Source organism: Salarias fasciatus, chromosome 10 (assembly GCF_902148845.1).
Source record: "Salarias fasciatus chromosome 10, fSalaFa1.1, whole genome shotgun sequence".
Lineage (NCBI taxonomy): Eukaryota > Metazoa > Chordata > Actinopteri > Blenniiformes > Blenniidae > Salarias > Salarias fasciatus.
In genome coordinates this window covers 11848404-11872633 of record NC_043754.1, presented here as the reverse complement: position 1 = coordinate 11872633, position 24230 = coordinate 11848404, and the positions used below count along the sequence as shown (strand labels likewise).

The 24230-nt window shown below is 41.5% G+C and overlaps 3 protein-coding genes and 1 long non-coding RNA gene across 4 annotated transcripts; 1 reads left to right on the top strand and 3 right to left on the bottom strand.

Moving 5' to 3' along the window:
- The first annotated feature begins 285 nt into the window (after positions 1-285).
- Positions 286-5441, top strand: lipia (lipase, member Ia). Its single transcript, XM_030101844.1, has 11 exons — positions 286-424; positions 906-990; positions 1434-1804; positions 1886-1994; positions 2841-2942; positions 3051-3140; positions 3223-3390; positions 3641-3730; positions 4160-4271; positions 4360-4533; positions 4781-5441. The coding sequence occupies exons 2-11, from the start codon at positions 933-935 to the stop codon at positions 4863-4865; spliced, it is 1359 nt and encodes a 452-aa protein (XP_029957704.1). The 5' UTR covers positions 286-424; positions 906-932; the 3' UTR covers positions 4866-5441.
- Positions 5058-11370, bottom strand: LOC115396083 (SH3 domain-containing kinase-binding protein 1). Its single transcript, XM_030101848.1, has 5 exons — positions 11354-11370; positions 11055-11165; positions 10758-10969; positions 5954-6017; positions 5058-5862 (listed from the first exon to the last, which is right to left on the bottom strand). Exons 2-5 carry the CDS (start codon positions 11154-11156, stop codon positions 5824-5826), a joined length of 417 nt encoding a protein of 138 aa, XP_029957708.1. The 5' UTR covers positions 11157-11165; positions 11354-11370; the 3' UTR covers positions 5058-5823.
- A 1581-nt stretch (positions 11371-12951) lies between these two features.
- Positions 12952-13881, bottom strand: LOC115396086 (uncharacterized). Its single transcript, XR_003932349.1, has 3 exons — positions 13806-13881; positions 13368-13452; positions 12952-13208 (listed from the first exon to the last, which is right to left on the bottom strand). It is a non-coding gene; the product is annotated as an uncharacterized LOC115396086 (long non-coding RNA).
- Positions 13882-14809: 928 nt separating this feature from the next.
- Positions 14810-22709, bottom strand: LOC115396078 (serine/arginine repetitive matrix protein 1-like). The gene is made up of 10 exons (XM_030101843.1): positions 22660-22709; positions 20627-20688; positions 19798-20484; positions 18838-19455; positions 16365-16480; positions 16132-16243; positions 15904-15976; positions 15664-15732; positions 15413-15573; positions 14810-15301 (listed from the first exon to the last, which is right to left on the bottom strand). Exons 2-9 carry the CDS (start codon positions 20665-20667, stop codon positions 15433-15435), a joined length of 1857 nt encoding a protein of 618 aa, XP_029957703.1. The 5' UTR covers positions 20668-20688; positions 22660-22709; the 3' UTR covers positions 14810-15301; positions 15413-15432.
- Positions 22710-24230: the final 1521 nt, after the last annotated feature.

Sequence of the window (24230 nt, the reverse complement as noted above, 5' to 3'; positions counted from 1 at the left end):
TAACTGCACTGTGGCCGGCACACACTGATCTGATCTGGGACACTGAAGAAGCTTCCTGTCCAGAGAAGAATGTGTGACATTTTATTCAGAAGTTACATTTAAAAAAAATCTCATGCTCATTCATACTTAGGATGTTTTTTTTCCCCCACACTGAAATCACATTAACAAGTTAATCACCACAAAACCGGTTTCAGTTCGAAGCAGGAGAGACTTCCACTGGAATGGAATGTTTCACCTGTGAGCACAATAACCTGGGGTGAGAGGTGTGGCCACCAGAGAGAGAGAGAGCATGTGGGGCGGGAGCCTTGCTCTGCTCTTCTTCCTCACACTTCCTGAAGGCTGATCAAGTATGTGGAGTTCCAGGAGAGGGGTAACCAGCAGTCTGGATCTTTGATACGGCGGGAGACGAAACATTTCATCAAAGGTAGGACTCTGAATCAACGCTACAAGTTTGACAAGTTTCATGAGGGAAGACGCTCAACACACAGCTGACAGTGAACACAGAGTTCCCAAAGGAAAGTGGAGATAAGATCAGGCTGTCAGTGCAGCCAAGGCGTCTTCAGCTTCACTTATAATCACTCTCTCCTGTCATGATTAGTTACAGTGGGGAAAGGAACCTGATTTTAAGTTAATGGAATATCACCAACACGGCAAAGGGTGTTTTTTTTTTTTTTGTTGTTGTTTTTTTTGTTTTTTAAACCCCAAAACTAAGAACACAGGTCATCAGCAGGTTAGTAGATAAGTAACCAGCCTGTTTCTCAGTTTCTGGCAATAAAATTGGATGGAAAACATGTACACAGGAATACTTGTTTGTGGGATTTGCTGTTAATTCTTTCACAGATACGTAGTTTGATTGAATGTATGATTAATGTCTTTTTTTTTTTTTACTCTTATGCTCATTTCAGTCTGCTTGCACGTTGTTTGTGTAAAGCATGTTCCTGCAGCGATACCTGGCACCCGTCCTGCTCTTAACTGTTCAAATATACAAAGGTAAGAACGATACGTGACACATCCAAATGCGAAATATCTTACTGAGTGTCTCAGTCTTGTGCATGTGTATGTGCTCTTAAAGAACAAATATGGCATGGCAACGTGTGTGTACAGTCAAGCAACTTTTGAGGAACTGGTAGACTGTGAGGAAACCGATATCTCAACAAACAGAGTTCGCTGTGGTTGTAAAGTACACATGGCTCTCAGCTGAGATACTCTACATACATGCACGTGAAGTTATTTAAGAGCGTGTGTGTGTGTGTGTGTGTATCAGTTAAGCAGTAGCAATTGTTTAAAGTAAGAACTGCATAGAACAAACCCACGTTGAGTCATGCAACCATGAGACTGGTTATGAAATATCATGCAATCTTACATTTCTACTGAGCAGTGAGATCAGGATGACGACGATCTGTCTTTGTTCTTCTGTCTTTCTTCACCCGCAGCTCGAAGTTGTCACGAATTTACAGATCTTGATCTTTCCGATGCAATCATCGGCACCGACGTCAAGGTCAACTTGTTACTGTACACCAGGGAGAATGCCACCTGCGCCACGCTCTTGTCCCACGCCAACCTGTCCACCCATCCGCATTTCAACCTGTCCAGACCTTCCATCTTCGTCATCCACGGGTATCGCCCCACTGGATCTCCGCCGGTGTGGCTGCGCGACCTGACGGAGGTGCTGCTGAACAGGTCGGACAGCAACATCATCGTGGTGGACTGGAACCACGGAGCTGCTAATGTGAATTATTTCAAATCAGTGGAGAACACACACAAAACGGCGGACAACCTCACCGCTTTCATCAAAGCAATGAAGGTCTGTGACATTACCGACACTGTGTGGCCATCTCTTCTCTGTCATGTTTTGTGCAGTGAGACTTATCGCTGATCGTTTCAGGATAACGGGGCGTCTCTGAGCTCCATCCACATGATAGGGATCAGCCTCGGAGCTCACATATCAGGCTTTGTCGGGGCGAACTTGAACGGAGCAATCGGTAGAATCACAGGTAAGCGAGACACCCAAAACATTTCTTCAAGAACGTCTGCATGAAATGCTTAAATCACCTTTCAGAGCTTCGCACCCATCAAAAGATTTTCTATCCTGAACTCTACAAAAATCTGAATTGACAGTGAGGTGTGGGGTTTATCAGTCCAGGATCTATTCTGTCTTTTGCCCAGTGCTAACTGGAAGAGGCTCTAGAAAAGGGTGTCAAACGTATCTTTATTCAGTGATTCAGTGGCCGCCGGTCACATGCTGCATGGGGCAGTATGCATGTTCTGCTGATCCCATCCTCTGATCTTCATATAATTCACCTGGAAAAACCTCCAGCTGGTTTTCACTGCTGAATTGTGCAGTCAGTTGTACAGTTCTTGGTTTTAGTCTTGTGTTATTTCTGCTAATCTCACATTTGATCCTCCTGTGGGCCACTTTAAGCGCCCAGCCCATATTTTCAACGCCAGATAGATTAGATTTAACCATTACTGTTGCTGCATCCCTGAAGCCTGACATACCAAAATGTCTTTACCCTGAATCCTAAAGAAAGAATTACAGTTACACACATCTGTGACCTTCACACACATTAACATCTTGAAAAGGGGGATTTAGTAATAGGCGCAACACTTATATTACCTTCAATTTCAAATAAGAAGCCACAATAGAGTGACAAGGACATTTCTGACAACACAAAACGCTGCTTCAGCACAGCTACACCACATTTGCTTCAGCAGGAGTCACAATGAACTGCAGTAGTTTTGATACAATCCAGAGGACAGATTGTGCAGTGAAAGCAGATAAATGTCATCATGTTGCCTTCAAATCAAAATCACCTCTAAACCGCTGCTGATGTGTGCAGGTCTGGATCCTGCTGGGCCCACGTTCACTGGCAAACCTCCAGATGCCCGGCTGGATCCCACGGACGCCCAGTTTGTGGACGTGCTGCACACAGACATAGATTGTGAGTGTTTGATTTAATATTTAAATGTTTTCTTCATATGAGGATGTGCCCACTGCAGTTATGAGTAAAAATATTATTGCTCTGGTTGCTGTTGCGCTGTCTTTACAGCGCTGGGCTTCAGAAAACCTCTTGGTCACATTGATTTCTACCCTAACGGAGGAACAGACCAGCCCGGCTGCCCAAAAACCATCCTTTCTGGTAAGCTCATGAAAAAACAGGGAAATTCCTGATAACAGGAACTGAACTTTCTTAAGAAAAATCGTCTGTCGTTTCCCAACAGGAGGGTCGTATCTGAAATGTGATCACCAGAGATCGGTGTTCCTCTTTCTGGAATCTCTGAATCAGAGATGTGTCAGCAGGGCCTTTCCCTGCTCTTCCTATGAAGAGTTTCTGGATGGTAACTGCATAAACTGTGACCGGTTCGGTGCTGCAGGATGTCCCATTTTCGGTTTGTGAAGTTTCACTTTTTTTGCTGTTGGTTTTTTTAAATGGTTCGAAATCATGCAAATTATGAACACCAAAAACACTAATTATATACATACATGAAAGGAGGATTTCGTTGTGTTAAATACTTCCTAAGATATGTTTCCTATAAATATTTTGGAGGGGAAAATGAATATGGGCTTAATGTAGTGTTTTGTGCTTTCTTCTCACCATCACGTCTTTAATTTTTACACTGTTGTTTTATCAAATTCCAGGTTATGATATCACAGCGTGGAAAGACGTCCTGCTGGAACTTTATCAGACCAAAGTCTACTTCACAACTAACGAGCAGTCTCCATTCTGCCGTAAGTCACAACCAATGACTGCAGTGCTGAAGAACCACAAATAGTCAACCACCTTGTCTGTTAAATGATATCACATTTTTTTTATATGTTTTCAAGGTGAAGGTTTAAATATCAGTTGCTTTAAATGCTGAAAGTCAGTTCCATGTTATCAGTTGTTATATGTTCTAAGATATATTTCTTTTTCTTACAATTGGAGCTGCTAGTTAATGTTTTTTCTAATAATATATTTATCATCTTAATTATCAAACCTTTATCCTGGTATGAAAAGTGAAATGAGTGACTATGAGTGAGGATTGAGTGTTAATCGTGACAGTATATTGCTAATGCCTGTGCTACCATATATTTGTATTTATATTCAGATGAAGAAAGTAAAATCATTCAGGTGGTAGGAAAAGTTTTGTTCATGAAAAAAAAACATGTCCTTCTCAGGTACGAACTATAAGGTGGAAGTGATGATCTGGAATAAGAAAGTACGTTGGGGATACTTGACTGTTAAGCTCTATGGCGATGGAGGAGAAGAAGCAGTCGCAACCATAGACCAGTAAGTCCTCCGTTTATTTAAGAGATCATGTTGAAAGTATTTATTACCGCTTTTAAACTCTTCTTTTTTTTTTTTTTGTCTACATCAGCAAACAGTTAGAATTCAAGAAATACACAGTGACCAGCCTGCTCGGCCAGTTTGATAAAGAAATCTCATCAGTAAAAAAAGTGTCTCTGAAATTCTCCACCGGGAACGTGCTCAAGCCCACATATAAGCTCCGCATCCTCCGAGTCCGGCTCACGTCGCTGGAACAGAAACACAGGTGGGCAAGTATTAATAGCCCTTGAGATTTTTTACCTTCCAACCACAAATGTAAATTCTGGGGGGATTTTATGTGACCAGTCAACGCAACCTGCTGCGTAATGGTGAAGTGGAAGGAAAATGATTCACAGTTCTCACATTTTCTCACATAGATGAAACTGAAAAGTGTGGCGTGTAAAAGTTCATGACTGAGAGAATTCTTCTGCTAAACTACTGGACACTGACGGAGGTTTCCCTCTTCCCTACAGGCCCCTGTGTAGATACGATGTCCTTCTGGAAGAGAACAAAGAGGTCACCTTCAAACCCATTTCCTGTGAAGAGTCCAACTTCTGAATACAAAGTCGGATCCCTTATTAAAGCTGAGGACACTTTTCCTGGAGAATCACAGGGAAACAAAAGAAACCTGTGACGTTTTATCAGAGCAGCTGGTCTGAAATAGAAATGTGATCAAGCCATTAGTGTGTATTTATGTTGATAAAGTATAAGGACTTTTTTTTTAATGAAAGAGTCAAATTTGGACTTTATTTATATTTGGTAGGAGAAAGTGACCACAGACACCTTTCAGCATATGTATCTGAAAAGGATTTCATCTCCATTCATGTGTTGATAATTTATCTCAGCACTGAGATTCAACAAACCGTCTCCATACATTCACAGAACAACCCACTGGCACAGACCTACAACCTGCTGAACATGCAAACACATTCCACTCCAGATTTATTTATTTGTTTGTTTTTCATCACAGATTTCTTAAGACTGAAAAAGAAAGACAGATTTCCATTTTGTCTGAGAAGAGAAGATTTGACTCCCTCTTTTTTAAAAGTGTTTCACTCCTACGCATATATTTATTTGTATATATGAATTTATCTTTTATTATTAATAAACACTCTAATAACAAATGGTGATGAACTGAATATCTTCTTGTCTCAGTCAAAATTTCTGAAATGCAGATTTCATATGCATGGAAACTTGAGCACTTACAAAAAAAAAAGATAACCAAAGATGCAATGGTTTACAAGTAAATAAAATTATTTATATTTATATAAGAGACGATGCACTGCTTTGAGAAACAGCAGTGTGTTGCGTCTTCCCGTTATGAGTCCACCACCACGGTGCTGCAGCTTTGTATTTGCAGCACTGAGTCCTCCTGGTCAGCCCACTCCGCAGTCCATCGCAAAGATAAATGTGATTATCGTCAAAGCAATAACCAAAAAAGAAATCCTTTCATTGAAAAAAAAAGAGGATGGAAGGATTTGTGTTGAATCGGCATCTCTGTCTTGGCATCTCAGGTTCATTTAGACATGTGCTTCTTCATACGTTGGATTTCCATCTAGAATATTACAGTGAAATATAAAAAAAAACATAAGTCTTAAAACTGACTGGTTTAAAAAGTGAATATTTTACAGAAAATGCTGCGTCACCTGTAAAGTCAAGCGAATCCTTTTCTCCTCATCAAGCTCATTCATCAGAAGTTTGATTTCTTTGCTGAAACACAAAATAGTGTCAAATCAGTAAACTAAGTAAACTACTCATACTACTCATACAGTAAACTACTCATGTTCTTCAGGCTGATCAAAGAAAAAATCTTTTCAGCTTCAGTTGTGGCATCTCTTGATCAGGAATACAATATTCACTGATGTGTTATTCTCTTAAACGGCATATTTTACTCACAGTAAGGCAAATATAATTTGGAAAATGAGACACTAACGAGACCCATTCAATAAAGCTATTTACTCTTATGAATTTGATGGCAGCAATAAATCTTAAAAAAAGTTAGAACAGGGGCAATAAATGCAAGTGAAGTGCTACTGATTAAAAAAACAAACAACTTCAGTGCAGAAACTCTTGCAGTGGCAGAGGATCTTCAATCCACTAAAATAGTCTAGAATAAAATGGAAAAAAAAAAAAATATATATATATATATATATATATATATATAAACAGATCACTTTCGTTTTTGCTCCCGTTATTCCTGAACAAAGATCCAAGACTTTTTCTGTGTACCTATTTCTCTCAAATATTGTTCACAAAGGTACTTCTTAGATCATCCTTCCACCTCACGGGTGTGGCAGATCAAGATGCTGATTAGACAGCAGGGTCATTTCACAGTTGTGTCTCAGAACGGAAAGTCCCTCTAAAAAAAATCCTCGTGCCTTATCACTGCTGCACGTGAGGCGATGGCGGTGAATGAATGGCACAACAACCCACATAGCAGAGACACTTGGGCCACATCTGGCTGGAAGCTGGCACAGGTGGCATTCGGTCGGCACTGGCATACAGCATGTGAACCAAACGTGGCCCAGATGTGGCGGAGGTGGTGCCGTCTTTAAGGTGGCAAACCGAATGTGGGCCAGATATTGAGTTTAATATGTGGCCCACGTGTCAAAAAAGAGCGGTGGGCCACAGGTGGCATTCAGTTGGTATCACTTTAAGGTGGAAAAAAAGATGTGGGCCAGATGTTAAGTTTAGTATGTGGCCCACATATCAAATTTGAACTGTGGGCCACATGTGGCCCGGGTCTGTTCTTCATGTAAAGATAAGCTCACAATGACCGATATTATTGTTTGTACCAAATGCAATAAAACTTAAATTTCAGGTGTGAAAAACCATTAACTTTAATTGGCTTCTTTTAATACACAATATTTTTGGCCTATTTCTTGAGGCTGATCAGTTTATTTGTGCTCTCATTCATGTTGTTCATTCTGTGAAATCTGACAAAGATTTGATTTTTTTTTAATGTATGTTGACATTTCAATAACATCATAGACAAATAAAAATCACACTTTTTCCTGGAGAAGATTTTGGGCCCATTTACTATCATTAAAACCACTCATTTTCATTCTAGCATATAGCATACATAATATATATAACTTCAAAATTACAGTTTTGTTACTGCTGTAGCCTACTATTTGATTATAATATATTTTTTGCTATTCAAACTTAAATCTGAAAAAAAGTACAAAATTCATGACTATTTTATAAAGTGAAGCATTATCCACAGCATCACTGAAAATCAAGAATACTTAAATCAAAAGCAGAGGGAGTCTCGAGACTCACCTACACAGCCCTTTTTTATATGTTGATAATAAAACCATCTAGTGCATGGATAAGATGCTTTTTAAATATTTTTGGAAAAAAACCTGTTGTCGTGAATACATATGAGAATGAAGGACTCAACTTCATAGACTTCGATACTCTAAACAAAAAATTTAAGATTACATGTGTCAAAGTGTTGTGAAAAAATGTGGATTTTTATGTCTAGCCATGCTATCTGGTTGGAGGCCTAAAACTTCCTCTAGAGTGTAACTATAACATTGAAAAAAATCCTGTTCATCTTTCAAACTTCCATAAACAAGTTTTACTTGCTTGGTCCTTATATAAATTTCTTCTTTTAAAATTGTACACCGTTAAAAATAATTCTACCAATTAGTCATGATAAATTAAGAATTTTAGTCAGCAGGACTTCAAATTATTGAAACAGTTGTGATAACTCAAGATGTTATGTTTATGTTGTGGTCACTAAAGAAAACTTTCCAAACTTATTAAAACGATTCCAGTGGAATTAGGAATTTGAACCGATGATACTTTTCCTCATTGGACATTTCTGATGACGTCAGCACGTTGAACGTGCATTCAAACAGCCCGGCGGTTCTGCTGTCCGCCAGTTTCTGCAGCTGCACGCGACGTATTCCTTCAGTCTGGCTTCAGTCACGCTCACATCTTCAGAAAAGGTAAGTCACCGAGTGATATGAATACTACCCAGAGGTTTTTTCTTGCCTTTAAATTGTTAAGTTATTAGAAGGCTAAACGTGAGACTTTTAGCTAACTTTTAGCTATGCTAACTGGAGCTCCTCAAGACAACGAGCGGGACACTCTTTGCGTTTTTAAACATGTTAATTCACAACTTGTCCCAGTGAATGACATGAATCCAGTCTGCTCTGTGCAGACTGCACCATGAAAACGCCAGTTGAAATAAAGCAGACAACGTTTGACGACGTTTGTGGGTGCGGGGGGAGATGGCGTAGCAGACTGTCGGTTTGTGTGCTTGGGGTGTGCACGCAGAGGAGTGCGCGGATGGGGGAGTCACGTGGGGCACGCGGGTGGGGGTGCAGGAGCAGAGTGCGTGCAGGCGGGAGGATTAAATCTGTCAGTCTTGTAAATCTGTCAGAACAGATTCCAGACATGTTTCTGACATTAAAAGGCTAATTCAAAAACAAGCATTTTTCAGTTTTAAGTGAAAATGGTGTTCACTATTTTTATTAAATTAAAGGTCCAAGTCTTCAATTTAGTTGAGGAATATACAGCACAATGATGCTGCCCTCAGCCCACCTAAAATATTTTTCAGCTTTTAAGTCCTGCAAATTGTTGAATTTGACACAAAAACTATATTATCAGTGCACTAGTAGGCAAGTGTATGTGCATGCCTCTAGAAAATCAAAACAGTTATGATTGTTGAGTGTACTGTAACCATTGTCACTGTACTAATATGAGATTTTCTGTTGTAGCTCATCGTATTTGCTCCACCTGGCTGCGTCTTGGATGAGATGGACAGGTAAGTTTTGCACTTCTGTCACGGGAAACCCAGAAGAACACTTGAACACTACAGAACCAGCCGTGGTCATGATGGAAGAAGTTTAGCTCTCCTTTGCATTTACAGTGATTGTGTGCTTTTTCAAGTCTCAAAAGTCTCTCCAAACCCATGTGAGACAACATGGATCTAGCAGGAGCAAACCAGTGGACTTTAGAGTTAAATGTCTTTTTTGGAACTTGCAGACAAGTAAAAACTCTAACAGTGCTTTTTTTGTTTTTCTTTTTATCTCTGAGGAGCCCACAGACATGGAGGACGACGTGACGAGGGGACTGAACGTGGGAATCCTCAGAATACCAGAAGGGGAGGATCTGACGGATCTGGCTGTGGTGCTGGAGGATCAGATCATCCTGCATGGCATCAAGGACTACTCACTGCTGTGCTGTTTGGACTTCTGTATGTGCTCAACATCCACTATACTCTATACTACCACTATACACTATACTACATCGAATTGTTCTGTTGTATTCATTTCAGTAAGAGTAACTTCCGCTTTGTCCAGTCCTTCACAAGTTTTCCACTTACCCCAAACTTTATTTCTGCTGCTTCATTACTGTTTTCAACTACATATCTCACTTTTGGGGGGCATTTGTATTCAGTGTGGTATATATGTTGTATAAAACTTTTGCTTTGCTTTTAAAAATGTATAGTATTAAACTTGTTAATTTTATATACTGTTTTAAGATGATATTGTAATTGTATCAATAAATAAATATTTGAAACTGTCATTGTTGGAGCATTTTGTTTTCTGTGCCAAATACGGCAAGTGAGTGTATTAAAGAAGTGGCCCGGTTACGGTTTAGTTGAGGCTGACATCTGGAACCAGTTCTGAAACTTGTCTGGTCCTCCTTCGGGCCAGCTGTGGTCATACAGGTGGTTGACGTCTGGGAGAAAAACTAAAACTTACCTCGCCCAACACTGGGCCAGGACAGGGCCACATATGGCTAAATAGGTGGCTGAGACATGGCACAATCATGGGCAATATGTGGCAACCAGAGGTGGCCCTCCCAAGTGCCGTAATTCATTGCGGTATGTGGGCCAAGTGTAAGTGAGAAGTGTGGGCCACTACTGGGCCATACTAATTTTGCTATGTGGGAATGGGTCAGTGTTTGTTGTCCATAATGTACGGCTGCCGATACCGTAACACCCCACCGCCAACACGGGCCATTCCACACACAACACCGACGTCAGGAAACCTGCATTAGGTGGTGGGCTGGTGCGCTAACACGTCGTGAGGCTGGTTGGATGAGCTGCCGAATTCCCCTGACACGCCTCTGCAGACGGCTCAAGGTAAAGAACTGAACGTTCGATTTACGGGAAGCAGCTCTGGCGGGACATTCCTGCGGTCAGCGTGCCAACTGCACGCTCCATCACAGCTCATCCGTGGCAATGTGCCGTGTGATAAAAGTGCACATTTCAGATTGGCCTTTCATCACGGCGAACCAGACACCTGTGCAATAGTCCTGCTATCTTATCAGGATCTTGATACGCCACGCCTGCGAGGTGGAGGGATTATCCGAGCAAAGGATAAGTGCTCACTAACACTGATTTAGACACATTTGTGGACAATTTTTGATAGAAATCACAACTCAAAGCGGTCATGCCGTATTGCAGTTCTAAAAGAGAGGAAGCCGTACTTGTGTTGACTTTTCATCTGTTCAAACTGCTCCTTCAGGTCTCTCAGCTCTGTCTGCAGCACTTCCAGGTTGGAAGCGCCCTTCTCTGGATTTCTGCTGGGCCTGGGGTCGGAGCTCAGCCCCGGGGCTACCGCCGGATGCAGCACAGCAGAAAGAGCCTTCGGCAGCAGGGAGGAAAAAGACTGCGTGGGCACAGTCTTGGCTTCTGCTGCCTGTGAAGAAATACAACTAAAAGATGAGCATTTGACGCCACGAGTGAAGAGAGTGAACAACCTGGAGTTTGTGTCTCACACTTACAGGCAGGACAGTCCCATTCTGACTTGTTTCCCGAGGACTCTCTTGACTTACGGACAAATTCATACCTTCACTTTGGATCTTGTTTTTTTCTTCCTCCATCATGAGTGTTACCTGTAAAGCACACATCTGATAAGTCAGACATTCTTACGTTCCAGCGGTGTTAATAAAACAGAATTCCAACTGTAAGTGAAGAGGGTCCCACAGGAAAATTATGTATATTAAGAAAAAAAAAACATGTTTACAGAGAAGAAAGTCTTGGTAAAACTCAGAAAAAGCTAGCTCATATTAGTGACGAGTACCTTTAGACCTTGTTTTATGTAAGCAGCCAAAGTGGATACAGTGTTTCCCCTAGGTTGAGAATTTACTTGTGGTGGTGGGCCGGGCGGTGTAGGAGGACGTTGCGGTCTTTGATAAGTGCATTCACAATAACCTAGTCAAACTGGTTTATGAACCATGTATTATTTATTCTAGATACATCTTAAGCCTGCTTTAACATAAACAGAACCAAAAAGAAAAGCGAAATAAAAAAAATGAAGGAAAAATAGCCATTTAAAGCCACTTGCAAAGCTAGTTGCAAAGCTGACAGTTTGTGTCAGAGCAGTGTATTTTTCTTGGTTTTGTAAAAAAGATCTCCAATGCCTTTCGGTACGGAAAGGATCGGGGGTCAGGTCCATTTATGCTGATGCGCATGCATGCAGCAAGATGCTCCCCTTGCAGCCTGTTCCTCAGTTCAGTTTTGATCTAAAAGAGAAAAAAAACTTGCATAACCATAATGCAAAAGAGCACAAGAAAATTAACTGAAATTATTCACATTGTGCTCTTATGCATTATGGTTTAAATCACTTACTAGAGCTGGGCGATATGGCCTCAAATCAATATCACGATAATATTAAGCAGTTCACCTCGATAACGATAAATGGACGATAATTATCTACTTGGGGGGGCATTTAATCACAGCTTTTTATTGTACTGGATTAAATTTATGACAGCTTACTGTGGGCTCAGGTGGTGCAAACATTATTATTATTTTATTTCTCATTAAATGGGGTCAATTTTCTTGAAATGCTATTACATTTATCAAGATTAGGATACAAAGCATATCTACGTATCCTAACTTTCACAGCAACAGACGTCCAAATCCGACAGAACTCTGCTGGTGATGTAAATGTCTTCTCTGTGGGCTTTAGGGAAAATCCGATGACTGGAAGACTATAGAAAATTATTAATGTTCCGTGGTTCCAGATGTTTCCAGTGTGATGTGGTGTTTTGAGCAGTTGAGAATGGAACACAACTGGACGTCTACCTGTCCCTGAATTACAAATGAGCCCAACTTATTTGTTTACAATCTCCTCAGTTTCCTGTCCATACAGCATCGCTTCAGGAAATATCTACATCCACGCAACATAACAAGGACTCAAAACGATGTAGTTCACCCGCCAGGCCTTCAGATGGCGCTGTCACTCTGACACAGAAACTCCAAAATGGAGAAGAAGACACGGAGCAGGACTCGGAGCTGCACACGCAGCGTCATATAAACAAACACAACAGCAGAACATACAGCCTGCTCAATAAAACAGCATGAGGAGCTTCTGCAGGAAAAATCAGCCAATCGAGCTGATTATAAGTTTTACTGTCCGGGACGGTCGACCAGCATTAATCTGCAGCCTGCAGGCTGTTAGCCTGTAGCCGGTAGCGGCTAAACTAGCATGCTTCCATGCTTTGTGTCCAGAGATCAGAGTACACGGGGGTGCGCGAGCCTGACACCCAGTGTGAGAGACAGACCGCGCGTTTTTTTTTTTTTTTCATTCATCTTCTTGGGCGGGTGTCAATCTACTTGGGCGGCCCGCCCAAGTAAAGTGTATGTAGGGGAAACTCTGGGATATCTTCAGCTGCTGTGCATGTCTGTGTGCATGAGGCAACTCAGAAAAGTTATATTTATCTCAAGGACAGATGGGACACAAACACGCCAGACCACACACTCGTTACACACAAGGCAACAAGTAATGGCAGTAGTATCTGAAATGGTGGAATGAATTAATAACAAAGTGTGACTTCTTTATCATTAAAAATGGATACTTCCCAGAGATTGAAGCTCTGACTGTAACTCTGCAGAGTGAACTGTTTGCTCCGCCACAGACACAAACTCTTCAGCTTCTTTGAGAGAAATGAAGAATAAATATTAAAACACACTTTGCAGAGCTCTCACTGTCGGCCATTTTCATGCTTATAGACCTACGTCTTATTGCTTCTTTGGTGGTTTTCAAAAAAGTTATTTTGAATTTAATACGTTAAAACAGTGTTTGTAAGTCTTACCAGGAATGAGAGCTGAGCTATAGTTGCCCATCGTGACAGAGAGGAATACAAGACAGAAAAACCTGCAGAACCGTTAAGTCTACATCTACAAACAACAGACGGGATCAAGTCAGGTCAGCAGGAAGAAACACAAATCTGTCAGCTCGGTGAAATCTCATCATATCCTCAATAAGAAATTGGTAAAACTATGTTAATAGGATGTATTTTCAAAGTAAAACTCCTCAAAGTTGTTTACAGAGAGCAGAATTAGGTCTTGGTGAAAGTGGGAGTGACTGGAAGTGTGTGTTACAGTAGAGGCAGCTGTTTCTGTCATGCCATACCAGTGAACAAATCTGCTGCACCCAGTGCAGATAGCAGTGAACCATGACCCGTTACAGTCCTTCATAAACACAATAAACCAATTACCACATAAATGTGATTCACGGCGAAGGATCCTACCTTGTTTTTCCAGCATCACCGGCGAGATACGGCGGCATCTGTGGAAACTCGACACCGTCCATTGTAATCCACGGCGGTGTGCGGCGCATGTTGTGATGAGGAGCTGTACTGTCAGGGCTAAGTTTAGAGCGGGACGGAGTGCCGCGCCACGCCACTCACAAATATCGCTGGGGCATGGTAGGGCATCACACACCACAGGGAGAAAGCTGTTAGAAAGGAATGGACCGGGCAGAAGGAAAGCATCTGAAACATCATGGACTCATTTTGATCCACCTTCTTCTAAAAGGAGACTTAGAACTTTCTGCTGACTTTTGGTAAAAGACAGAAAACAGATCAACAAAACACTGTGCCTTTCCCTTTGTTTTACTGTTTTTTTTCTCATGAAAGGTGAAGGTCAAGCCCAGGAGCACCTCTTTAGTGACAGCAGACCAACATCAACCCAGAACTGTCAGTTCGTATACAGAAACAGCCAAGTTTCCCATAACTTCATTCTGCTAAAAATGTCTTCTTCAAATATTTATGCAGTCACAGGGTCAGTTATTCAGCCTTGTGCTGTATTACTGTTGCGAAACAGGCAACCTTGAGTTCAGAGTCAAGTCTAAACTTGCTTGATACTGAGATTTGATCACAGCGGAGAATGAAAATCACACGACCTCTGTCAATTCAGGAATGACAAGTTTGGTCTGTTAAAGTGCTTTGACATTTTTATTCTCTGGATATTGAGACATACTCAAGTTTATCATCCCTCTGTGGGTGTTCGGTTCAGCCAGATTAACCCTACAATCCAAAGACATATTCATGTGTGTGTGTGTGTGTGTGTGTGGTGCCCCATTGTTTGACTTACCCACAAAGTAGAGATAAATGTTCTCCTGTTTATTCCCCAAAATAATAAACTCCACCACATTTCCTGAAGTCACTCATTCCATGTGCATTTCTGATTCCTTCAGTCTGATGCAGACGTTCTTTGTTACATTTCCAGTTAAAACACAACACACCGATTGTGTTAAAACCATTTTTATTTCAAGTGTCCGTCTCAAAGAACAACTTTTACAAGTAGCAGCAATCAAGCTGACAAACACTTCAACGCCCACGAGTTTCTCAAATAAAACATCTCATATCATGAGACTTTACAGACAAAACATCAGATATTAAAAGAAAATGCTTCTCACAATTTGGTAAAATTGACTTTTGCTCATGAACAAAAATGCTACAATAGGTGAAGTAAAACAAGGACATTTCAAAACAAGCAGCAATCTCACCAGTGGGATAGTATAATATGTCATATGTTACATTTCTACAAGTACTGCAGTATTTCAAAGATGAAACAAAGACTTGTACCAAAAAAAAAGAAATGGAGTCAACAACACTTCATGCACAGGCGCGTTGGGAGTGTTGAGATGGTGCACTGTAGTCTGTGCAGTCTTCCCAACAGCAAAGCTCTTGATGGGATCTTCCAGTCGTCTCCAGTTTCAAGCTTGCAGATTGAGACACGTTCACTGAAATAAACAATTGGGAACCATAGTTTAATTCTCAAGCAGAAAAGAACATTAAGTGATGAAACAAAGTTCTCACATGGCACAGTAAGCTGAAAATGACTGGGTGCATACCTCTGTAGCGGTCATCATCATCACCAGCGCTGCTGGTGGGGTCCTCTGTAGTACGGCGCACGCTGCCTCATCGCTCTCATGTTGCGATATTTGGACATGATGCTGTGAGTTTTCCGGAACATCGGCCTCTGGTTAGGGAACGGACGTGGCACTAAACTCTCCTAAAGCAAAAAAGCACAAGAGAATCACGTACTGGCCAGTGAGTGTAGACGGTGCACTGTTGCTTTTCTCATAAGAGATGGCCTGCATACCATGAGCGGGCGTCTAATGGTCATCAGCTCAGGGTCTATCCTCCTGGGACCACCAAACATCTTCGGCCTCTGTCAAATGACAGTGAAAGATCAGCATACACACTAAACCGTTGATTCGCGACATGTTTTGCTTTTGAAAGGAGTATGTGAGACAGAGAAACCCATTAATCATTTTAAGCCCTTCTACAGACTGTAACGGTCACTCTTTACGTTGTGTTGTGCAAATAATATTCAAATTACCAGAAAAGGGCCGGGTCCTGGTCGCCTGAAAGGCCTTGCAAATCGGTATGTGTTATGCATCCTGTTAAATGGTCTGCAAAGAAATAGAATGAGTTCAGAAACTGGACAATGTGGAAACTCAAACCTTTTTTTAAAAGACACTGAAGTTTAACAATATTCATATAAATGTGATGACAAAGACTAAGAAAAATATTATGTGATCTTCTGTAATTGCAGTTTCTAAAGCACCTGAATGTTTTCTTGTCCAGATGTTCTTGTTTCTTTTCCTCAGACGATGATCTCGACTCATTTGACTTTTGAACTCGTCTGCTTGGACTCGCGTCCTCGTCTGAACTGTGATCTGAACAATGAACAGAAGATTCTTAACACTTTGAAATGAAGCCATGACAGATGTAGAAAGAACAAACAACTTTGAGCCGATGAAGGAAAAAAGCAGAAATACCACAGACACTCGGACTTACCGCTCTCAGGCTCTGGACTGTGATCTTTAGGAGGTGAACAGTCCTTGGAGGAGCTCGGCCCCAGCGACCAGTGAGACAGAACAACAAGGTCACCGTTCTCTATGGGAGAAGATTCTCTATGGGAGGGAAGATTAATCACAGTGGAGTCAAGCGCATCAACATCCCAATCCTAACACATCTGTTTTCCAAACAATTTCTGTTTTAAAAAGAGACTGAAAGTTGAAAATTAAACAATTCTGTGAGCTCTTCAAATCAATACTACTTAAATAATCAGTTAACCGCTCTGTTCTGCAGAGAAATAACCATAAAGTCACACAGCACTTGGGTACTTACAAAAACCATGGAAAGTCCATGCTCCTTTACTTCTATTTTTGTAAAATGAATCAATTTGACTTCTCTTCATTTATTGAGCGACGGAAAGAGCTGCCAAATCTTGAAGGACATTATGATATGGGCCTAGAAGACATCAACACTTCGATCGTCCATCTTTGACCTTCTGAGTAGTTTTCGTATCGCTCCATGTTTTCTCGTTGGCGCCAAAGATCCACGGCAGCCCATGGGTTCAAGACGTTGACTGAACATACAGCAGGACGACATTTTCAGATTCCAAAGCCCTCCAGTGATCTTTAACGGCGTCAACAAAGCTTCCAGGGCTGTCTACTGGTTACAAAGGATGTATCTTCTTTCGCCCAGGTTTGGCTCTCAAGGCAGGGAACTGAACACTTTTCAGTCGCGATTCCATCTGACTCGAGGTCAGGACCCAAATATCTGATCCAGAATACAACACTTGCTCAACGCTCCCTTTTCCTCTTCTAGGGAAGATTTGGTGATACGAGCAGATGATGTCCAAGAAATAATGGTAACCATACAAGCACTTGTCACTCCAACGATGGCAGTGACTTTCTTTAATGTGGTTTTACCATCATATTCATGATGCGCATCTCCAGCTGTTGAACTCAGGTCAGATTTCAGGTGATTGGGAACAGAACATGCTGGTTCACACTGACAGCATCGGTGGTCAAACTGGGCAGGTCAACTCTCAGTGCTTTCCTTGTGAGTTTCAAGTTAGAATTTCACCCACGGGCAGTCTTTGACCTCGCGTTGAGATCTCGTCAAGGTACGTCTGCACTTTGCGTCAACATCTGTGCATTACATGGGACAGGACGTACTTTGTGACCTCAGCTACCGATTTTCTTCCGTCGGTCAGATTGACTCTGGAATTGCCGTGACTGGAATGTATCCATCTCAAAGCCTCATGATCGCAGGTTGAACCAACAAGGTAATCCTTTCTATACGTCTTCAAAGCAATTCCAAGTGTGACATGGTTGTTATCTGGTACAGGCTTGAAAGGAGAGGCACTGCGTTCGACGGGAAGGAAAATAAATCATTCCGGTGCTCACAATCTCACTGTGACTGAACTCAGGGTTCCTCTTTGTTGGGTTTATTCTGAATGAGGAGGGCACGTCCGTCACTGTGGCTCTCTCAAACTTGGACTGGTGCAGAACCGAGTACTGGATTTGACTTTTTTCCATTTCGACTGCATAGGCATGACTGATGAATGTCTTAGGATATATACTTATAAATGACTAGTCACATAATTTACCAATATTCTAAAAGGTTTTGTCTTGAAATTTAATCATTTCAATACATCAATCATTATATCCAAATTGAAGGTTTCTGAATACATCAGTAGTGCAATCACATGCTTGGTTCCCGCGGTTTACCAGAGCTGCACGACAACTCCTCAAATGTTGCTCAATGAACATTGACATCCTTTCGGCTTGTTTTGCTGGCAAACATCTTGGATAGCTTCCATTTTCATTAGACTCATTCCACAAATGAGCGCCTCGGAAATTCCTTGACCTATCGTGGCACTGGCAATCGCCATTTCATCTTGTTCTGTATACCACAGCCGGTCATCATCAACTTGCAGTGATCGAATCTTCCTCTTTCGGTGTATGATGTGTTTCCCAGTTATGTAAACACTTCAGCGTGGCAATTTCAGACTAGGTCATGGTGAGTGCAATCATCTTTGATCGGCTGCCTTGCTTCACATAATGGATTCTGTTCAACACTGCAACATGTTGTGTAGACTCGTTCAATCTTGAGTTTGAAACACCAGGTTGAGTACTTCCTTCAAGCACACCACTGTCGTTGCTCACCAACAAGGAGAAATCTTGAGCAGTGTGTTTCAACCATTTTTCCACTCCGCTCATCAATTACTTTTAGGGATTCAAAACACTTTGGCGTTAAAGACGGGACGAGTGACTGGAGCGCAATGCTTCTTGTCATCCGAATGGATAGGTAGGTACTTTGACACACATGTAGCTCGCAGACAGGGAGGCTTTTCATCAACCGAATCACTGTTGCACATTTAGCCCATCACGAGTTCTCCACTTTCCACAGCTGGCAACCCTTTCACATTCATCATCATCAAGCCCCTGCGAACAGTGCTACAAGGATAATACCGTACCTGTGTGAGTTTGGGGACCGGCGAGACTCCACCTGTTCTGTTTCTGTGTCTGAGTCTCTTGAAGATGTGCTGCTGTCGTTTTCCTCTCTAGGGGGCGACTGTTGTGGTTTTGTTCTTCTTGGTTCGGGACTTTGAAGCGGTGCAGCATCTAACTGGAAGCGTTTCTTCCTAATCTCAAGTACCGTGCGAGAGTCGATCAGGTGAGGTCTTGGTTTCATAGATGGAGGTATTCTGAGCCTCATAAGAGACTCCGCTCCAGTTTGATGGTTCTTAACTGGGTTACCTTTATCCCTAAGGGACAAAGGTTTACCACCAAATGGCCTGGGGATGCCCAGCGGCTGAGGTCGGTCTCTCCTGGGGTGTTTTATAATGCCGTGCTCCAGCACAGGGGGTGAAGAAGGCATGCTGATGTCTGAAATCCTCCTCTTGCGAGGTCCTGGCGCTTGCCTCTCCTGAGGGCTCCTGTGGAAGGATGGTGGTCCTGCCGCTCCTTTCCATGAGGGGGCTCTGTATGGGGAATGGTGAGCATCATCTTGTACCCTCTCTGTACTGTGGGATCGGCTGCCCAGCCTCTCCATTGGACCCCACTGACGCCGGGAGTCTTGCTCAGATGACCACCTGCATATCCATCAAACAATAGAGAAATTGTTACAATGACAGATCCATTGCCGTTTTAAGCGGGAGCCAGAACCTTTAGCTTTATCCTAATGCAGCCCCTTCATTATGCGTTGACAGAATGAAACAGGTAGAAGTATCATTTCAAAGAGCAATAACTGGTGTAACACTCCTCTTAATGGCAGGTGAAACCTCATATCAGACCCCCTAGAACCCCTTTAAGAAAATAAAGTAGGGGCACAGCGGCAGCACTCACTACAACCCCCGTCAATGAAAGGACTGGCCAGCTTCAGACCTCCTCTTTAATCATTTTACCCAGCTGGGGTTGCTGCTTCACTCCTGTACCTCTCAGTAAACGGGCCTCTCCCGTGCATCTCTCTGGGGCTTCTTTGTGGTCCAGGGGGTCCGTACTCTCCATTGCGTGGGTGAGAGAATGATCCGGCCATATTCCAGTGCTTCATGCCATGACCTGAGTCTCCATAAGGCCTTCCTCTTGGACTGCGATGCACTCGAGGGTCTCGACCCCGCTGATCCTGTGGAGGATAGCCCGTGTGCCGTTTGGGATCCCTGAAAGACCCCTGGTAATGGGGTGCAGAACCTGGTCTCCTGTCAGCTGGGTGACTCTGAAAATGTCTTGGGGAAGGTGACATGTGGCCTGAGGGGTGGCCATTAAAAAAGCGGCCCCTCTCACTGTGGTGTCCACGTGACGGACTGTGAGATGACCGATGATGGATCTGAGGGGAGCGGGGTGGCCTGGATTGATGAGGTCTTCTCTGACCGTGATGTGCTTCCATTTTTGGATGGTAACCTTGAAAGGAATCGTGGCCCTGAGATTTCCAGTGATCAAAATGTGGCTCCCTTTCTTCTCCCATCAGAGGACCTCTCCTGACCACCGGGGGTCGCCCTCTACCTCTGGATTCTCTCCAGTTGCATGGCGCCTTGGATGGATAGTCTTGGACATCTCTTCGACCTTTGGAGTGAGGACTGTAGTTACCTTCATCAGGCTCCATTTCATGATCATCTGGATGAGGTCTGACAGGCCACAAAAAAAGGGAATTAGGAAAAATATATAGATTTTAATAACTAATAATATTACTATAGGTAACATTTAACAAGGAATCAAAAGAAATAAGCTATCAAAGAATATGACTAGAACATGACTGCTAGCATTTACCTTGATTTGAGACGTGGTGATCCATAATGTGTTCTGACCATGATTGGAAATACCTTTTCAATCTATAAACAAAAAGAAGGGATGAATGAATTCGGAAAGTCAACATTTGTAATTCAATTGATAAGCAGGTTTGGGTCTAGATTTTCCTGTTAATCAATCTTTTACTTTCCCAGACTTAAAAGAAACATCATGCAAGCTGAATCAGCTCTTGGAAAGTTAGATGAACAATTCATACACTTTATTAAGAGACCTTGTCATTAAAAACACCAGGTTAAGCAACATTTCAGTTTTTGGTTAACTTTCTGCACTTACTTTGTTTATTCACTAACATTCAGATGATCTACAGTGTCAGGCTGGTAATACTGCTTACACTCTTAAAGAACATTTTACACACTGTCTGTAAAATGCAGTCAAAGCTTTGGCAGCTAATATAAATCAAAACTGCCAAACCTTACACGATTAGTGTGCATCATCTTACTAATGGGACACAGCATGCAAAGACACAGATGCAATTCAACTTTGTAACAATCCAAAACACATATCACTTGCTTGATAATGCTTGTTTGCTGAAGACAACCCACAGTAACACGTAAAGCATTTCTGGGTTCAAAGTATCAGAGTTCAGTCAATCTTATCAGAAGACTAACTGAACTAATCAGCTGTTTCTCTTATCGGTACCACTTCAAAATTTAAACAAAAACAGATTAGAAAGGCTATACTACTTGGCAGTGATCTTACACATGTTTCAATGACATTACAAGGACATTCTTCACTTCACAGCCACATTCCAAAAACAAATCTAATTTCCTGTGCACCAGAATATTAAGATAATAGGTTTTAATATCAGTTCCATTACCTAGCCACTCCAAAAACAGCTGATTGGGAAATATTTTCTTATCAACTCCCACAAAAGGTGTGTTTCTATTTCCAGTATTGCACAATTGTACAACTACAATGTAGTAGCATTTTACATGTTTTATTTCTTCGTTTTTCTCATGTGGCAACAGGCTGCAGCGCTACTGCCAGAATTTTATTTCAGAGCACTTTAATGAGTGATCATACTGCAGTCTTTTAACACATTACATCCTAAATACCTTCTCATGCCATCATAAACCGTGTTTATTATAACAGTTAAGGTAATAAGACACATTAGCCTGGAATTAAAAAGTTTAACAGTCCTACTGGTCCTGCTGATATTGTACCTTGAAAAGACTAAAATGGCATTGATGATACTCGAAGTGGATCGATAATCACTTTTACTTTCGTGACTGTGTTAGTTCAATGAGTTGACTCCAATGAATCGAAACGTTTCCCATTACGCAACAGCGGATCTAATATAGCACGGTGATCAGATTTTTCCCCATACATGTTGGATATGAAGTCATGCTTACACAATTACTCCAAGTCTAATGAAATTCAGGACTTGTGCATAGAACCAAAGCATCTTTGTTAGCAGAGGGCAGTAAAATTTGCACGACTGGATTCCATACTTCTAGAGGCAGAGAAAACTGCGTGAACCTAGAAGCGATAATATCTTAAAGCAAAAGATAGATATATCTTAAAAACACAGTGGCGACGAGACGCTTGACTTAATTCTGGTGTGTTTACGATGGTGGTCAGCTCTCGGGTTTCAGTGCTGATCTTTTTAGAGTCCAGTTAAGACACGAAGCTGAGCGTGCTTCCATTTTTAGTGTTAGCTCCAGAGCTAACACGGAGACGGACACTGGATTCCTCCAGTGAAAATACAAAACCAATCGTCTCACCATCGGCATGTGATTCTCATTTAGGAACACAACATATCTGGCTGAAATAAACCTGGGAAAATAAGAACAGTTATGGTGTTTCTCCATTAGCTCCTCTCAGCTAGCTTAGCCTCGTCGTTTGGCTCGCCAGAGAAGGCCGGAGCAGCTTTCATAACATTTCATTCAGTTTAACAGTTCGTCATCAAGCAAGAAACAGTAAAACAATAAAAGCAACAAAACCATTAAGTGATTATCACTGACCGCAAAAGAAGAATTCGGAGAACAACTCACAGCAAGAGGCGAAGGCAGCGTCTCTTCTTCTCGACTCGTAGTGATTCTTCTTCGTGGTTCCAACACAGCAGAGTCAAACTGAAACGCCCCCTAACGCCGCCCAGGGGGAACTACATATGAGAGCTGAAGGTGAACGACGGGATTTTACACATTTTCGTTTCTTTCCTTTAAAAATACCAACGCACTACCTTTTGTCGGAGCATCCTCAAAAGCTTTATGGATATCAATGATATTCATATTATATGTATACCACTGTAATCAGTGATAATTTTAATAACTAACAGAAAAAAATACATTGTTTAACATGGACATTAGCTCACTCGTGCATCAGTTTAATGCTATTTAAGCTATTTCTTGAATGAAAGTGATGGAGAAAATGATCACATTGTTAGACTTAGACTAAGTTAGGATGAAAAAAAGGTTAAAACATGTCATTCACAGTCCGAGTTCATCCACGAAATACCCCTAAACAGGGTTCATATAAATTTAGTCTTGAACATTGAGAGGTCAGCAGAGTACATTGTCTAACTGCCAGCCATTTGACCATAAATTGAATTTTGTAATAATAAACAAGATCAGTTATAATACCTTTGTACATTTGTACTTAAGGTATAAACACAGAGATAATATTACTGTCTTAATAACTGGATTCAACACAGGGGACAAAAAAAAAAAGCAACACGTTTTTCATTTTTGCACTTTATTGTGTTAAATGACATTGTTATGACCATGCCAACCATGCACAATGTCACCACTAAGTACAGAACTAAAAGACTTTAGTTTGCTATAATACTGTTTTGCTACATTGGTATGAGCAACTTGAAAGCTTTTTAAGATGTTTTGTCTCTACACTTTTTATTTCTCCCATTTGCTTAAGTTAAAATATGTTCTTTCAGCAAAAAAAAAAAAAAAAAAAAAATCCTCCCTCGATCATAGTGAACCAGCTGTTTGCAAACTATAGAGCACATCTTAACATGAACACATCAATAGTTTCTATATGGCTACTGTGTCTGGGACTAAAAGTCCCTGACTTTGACTTTGAGTTATCTGAATAACATAATCTAGATGTCTTGTGGCATGTGTTATAATTATCTCCATGTACACGCTGTTAGAATACACAGACAGGAGATGATGCATTTTGAGCTAAGGTTCAAGTATTACAGGTCGAACACTCACAACTAGCCTTGTGTGCAAATTAAAAGACAAATATAGACATGAGGTTATTCTCTAATAAGGCATCTCTACAGAAACAGTTGACACAGCACAGAAAATGAATGACAGCAGCTACTAAAGGAGATTATTACAGAACGTCTCTCATCCAGGATGAAATGTGTACAACACGATGGAAAGAGAAAAAAATAAACCTTAACAAAAAACAGCATCTTTATAGCTACTGGCCACCATTTGAAGTCTATTGTCTTGCTCCAGTGCACTTCAGTCTTACACATCAGTGGCCACATATATACTGAATGGAGTCGACTGTGTTTTAGATATCTGCCTTGGAGTCTAACATTCCAAAGCACTCATGCTGTTTTTTAAGCTGACATAAAGTCACAGATCTCTCAGCTTTT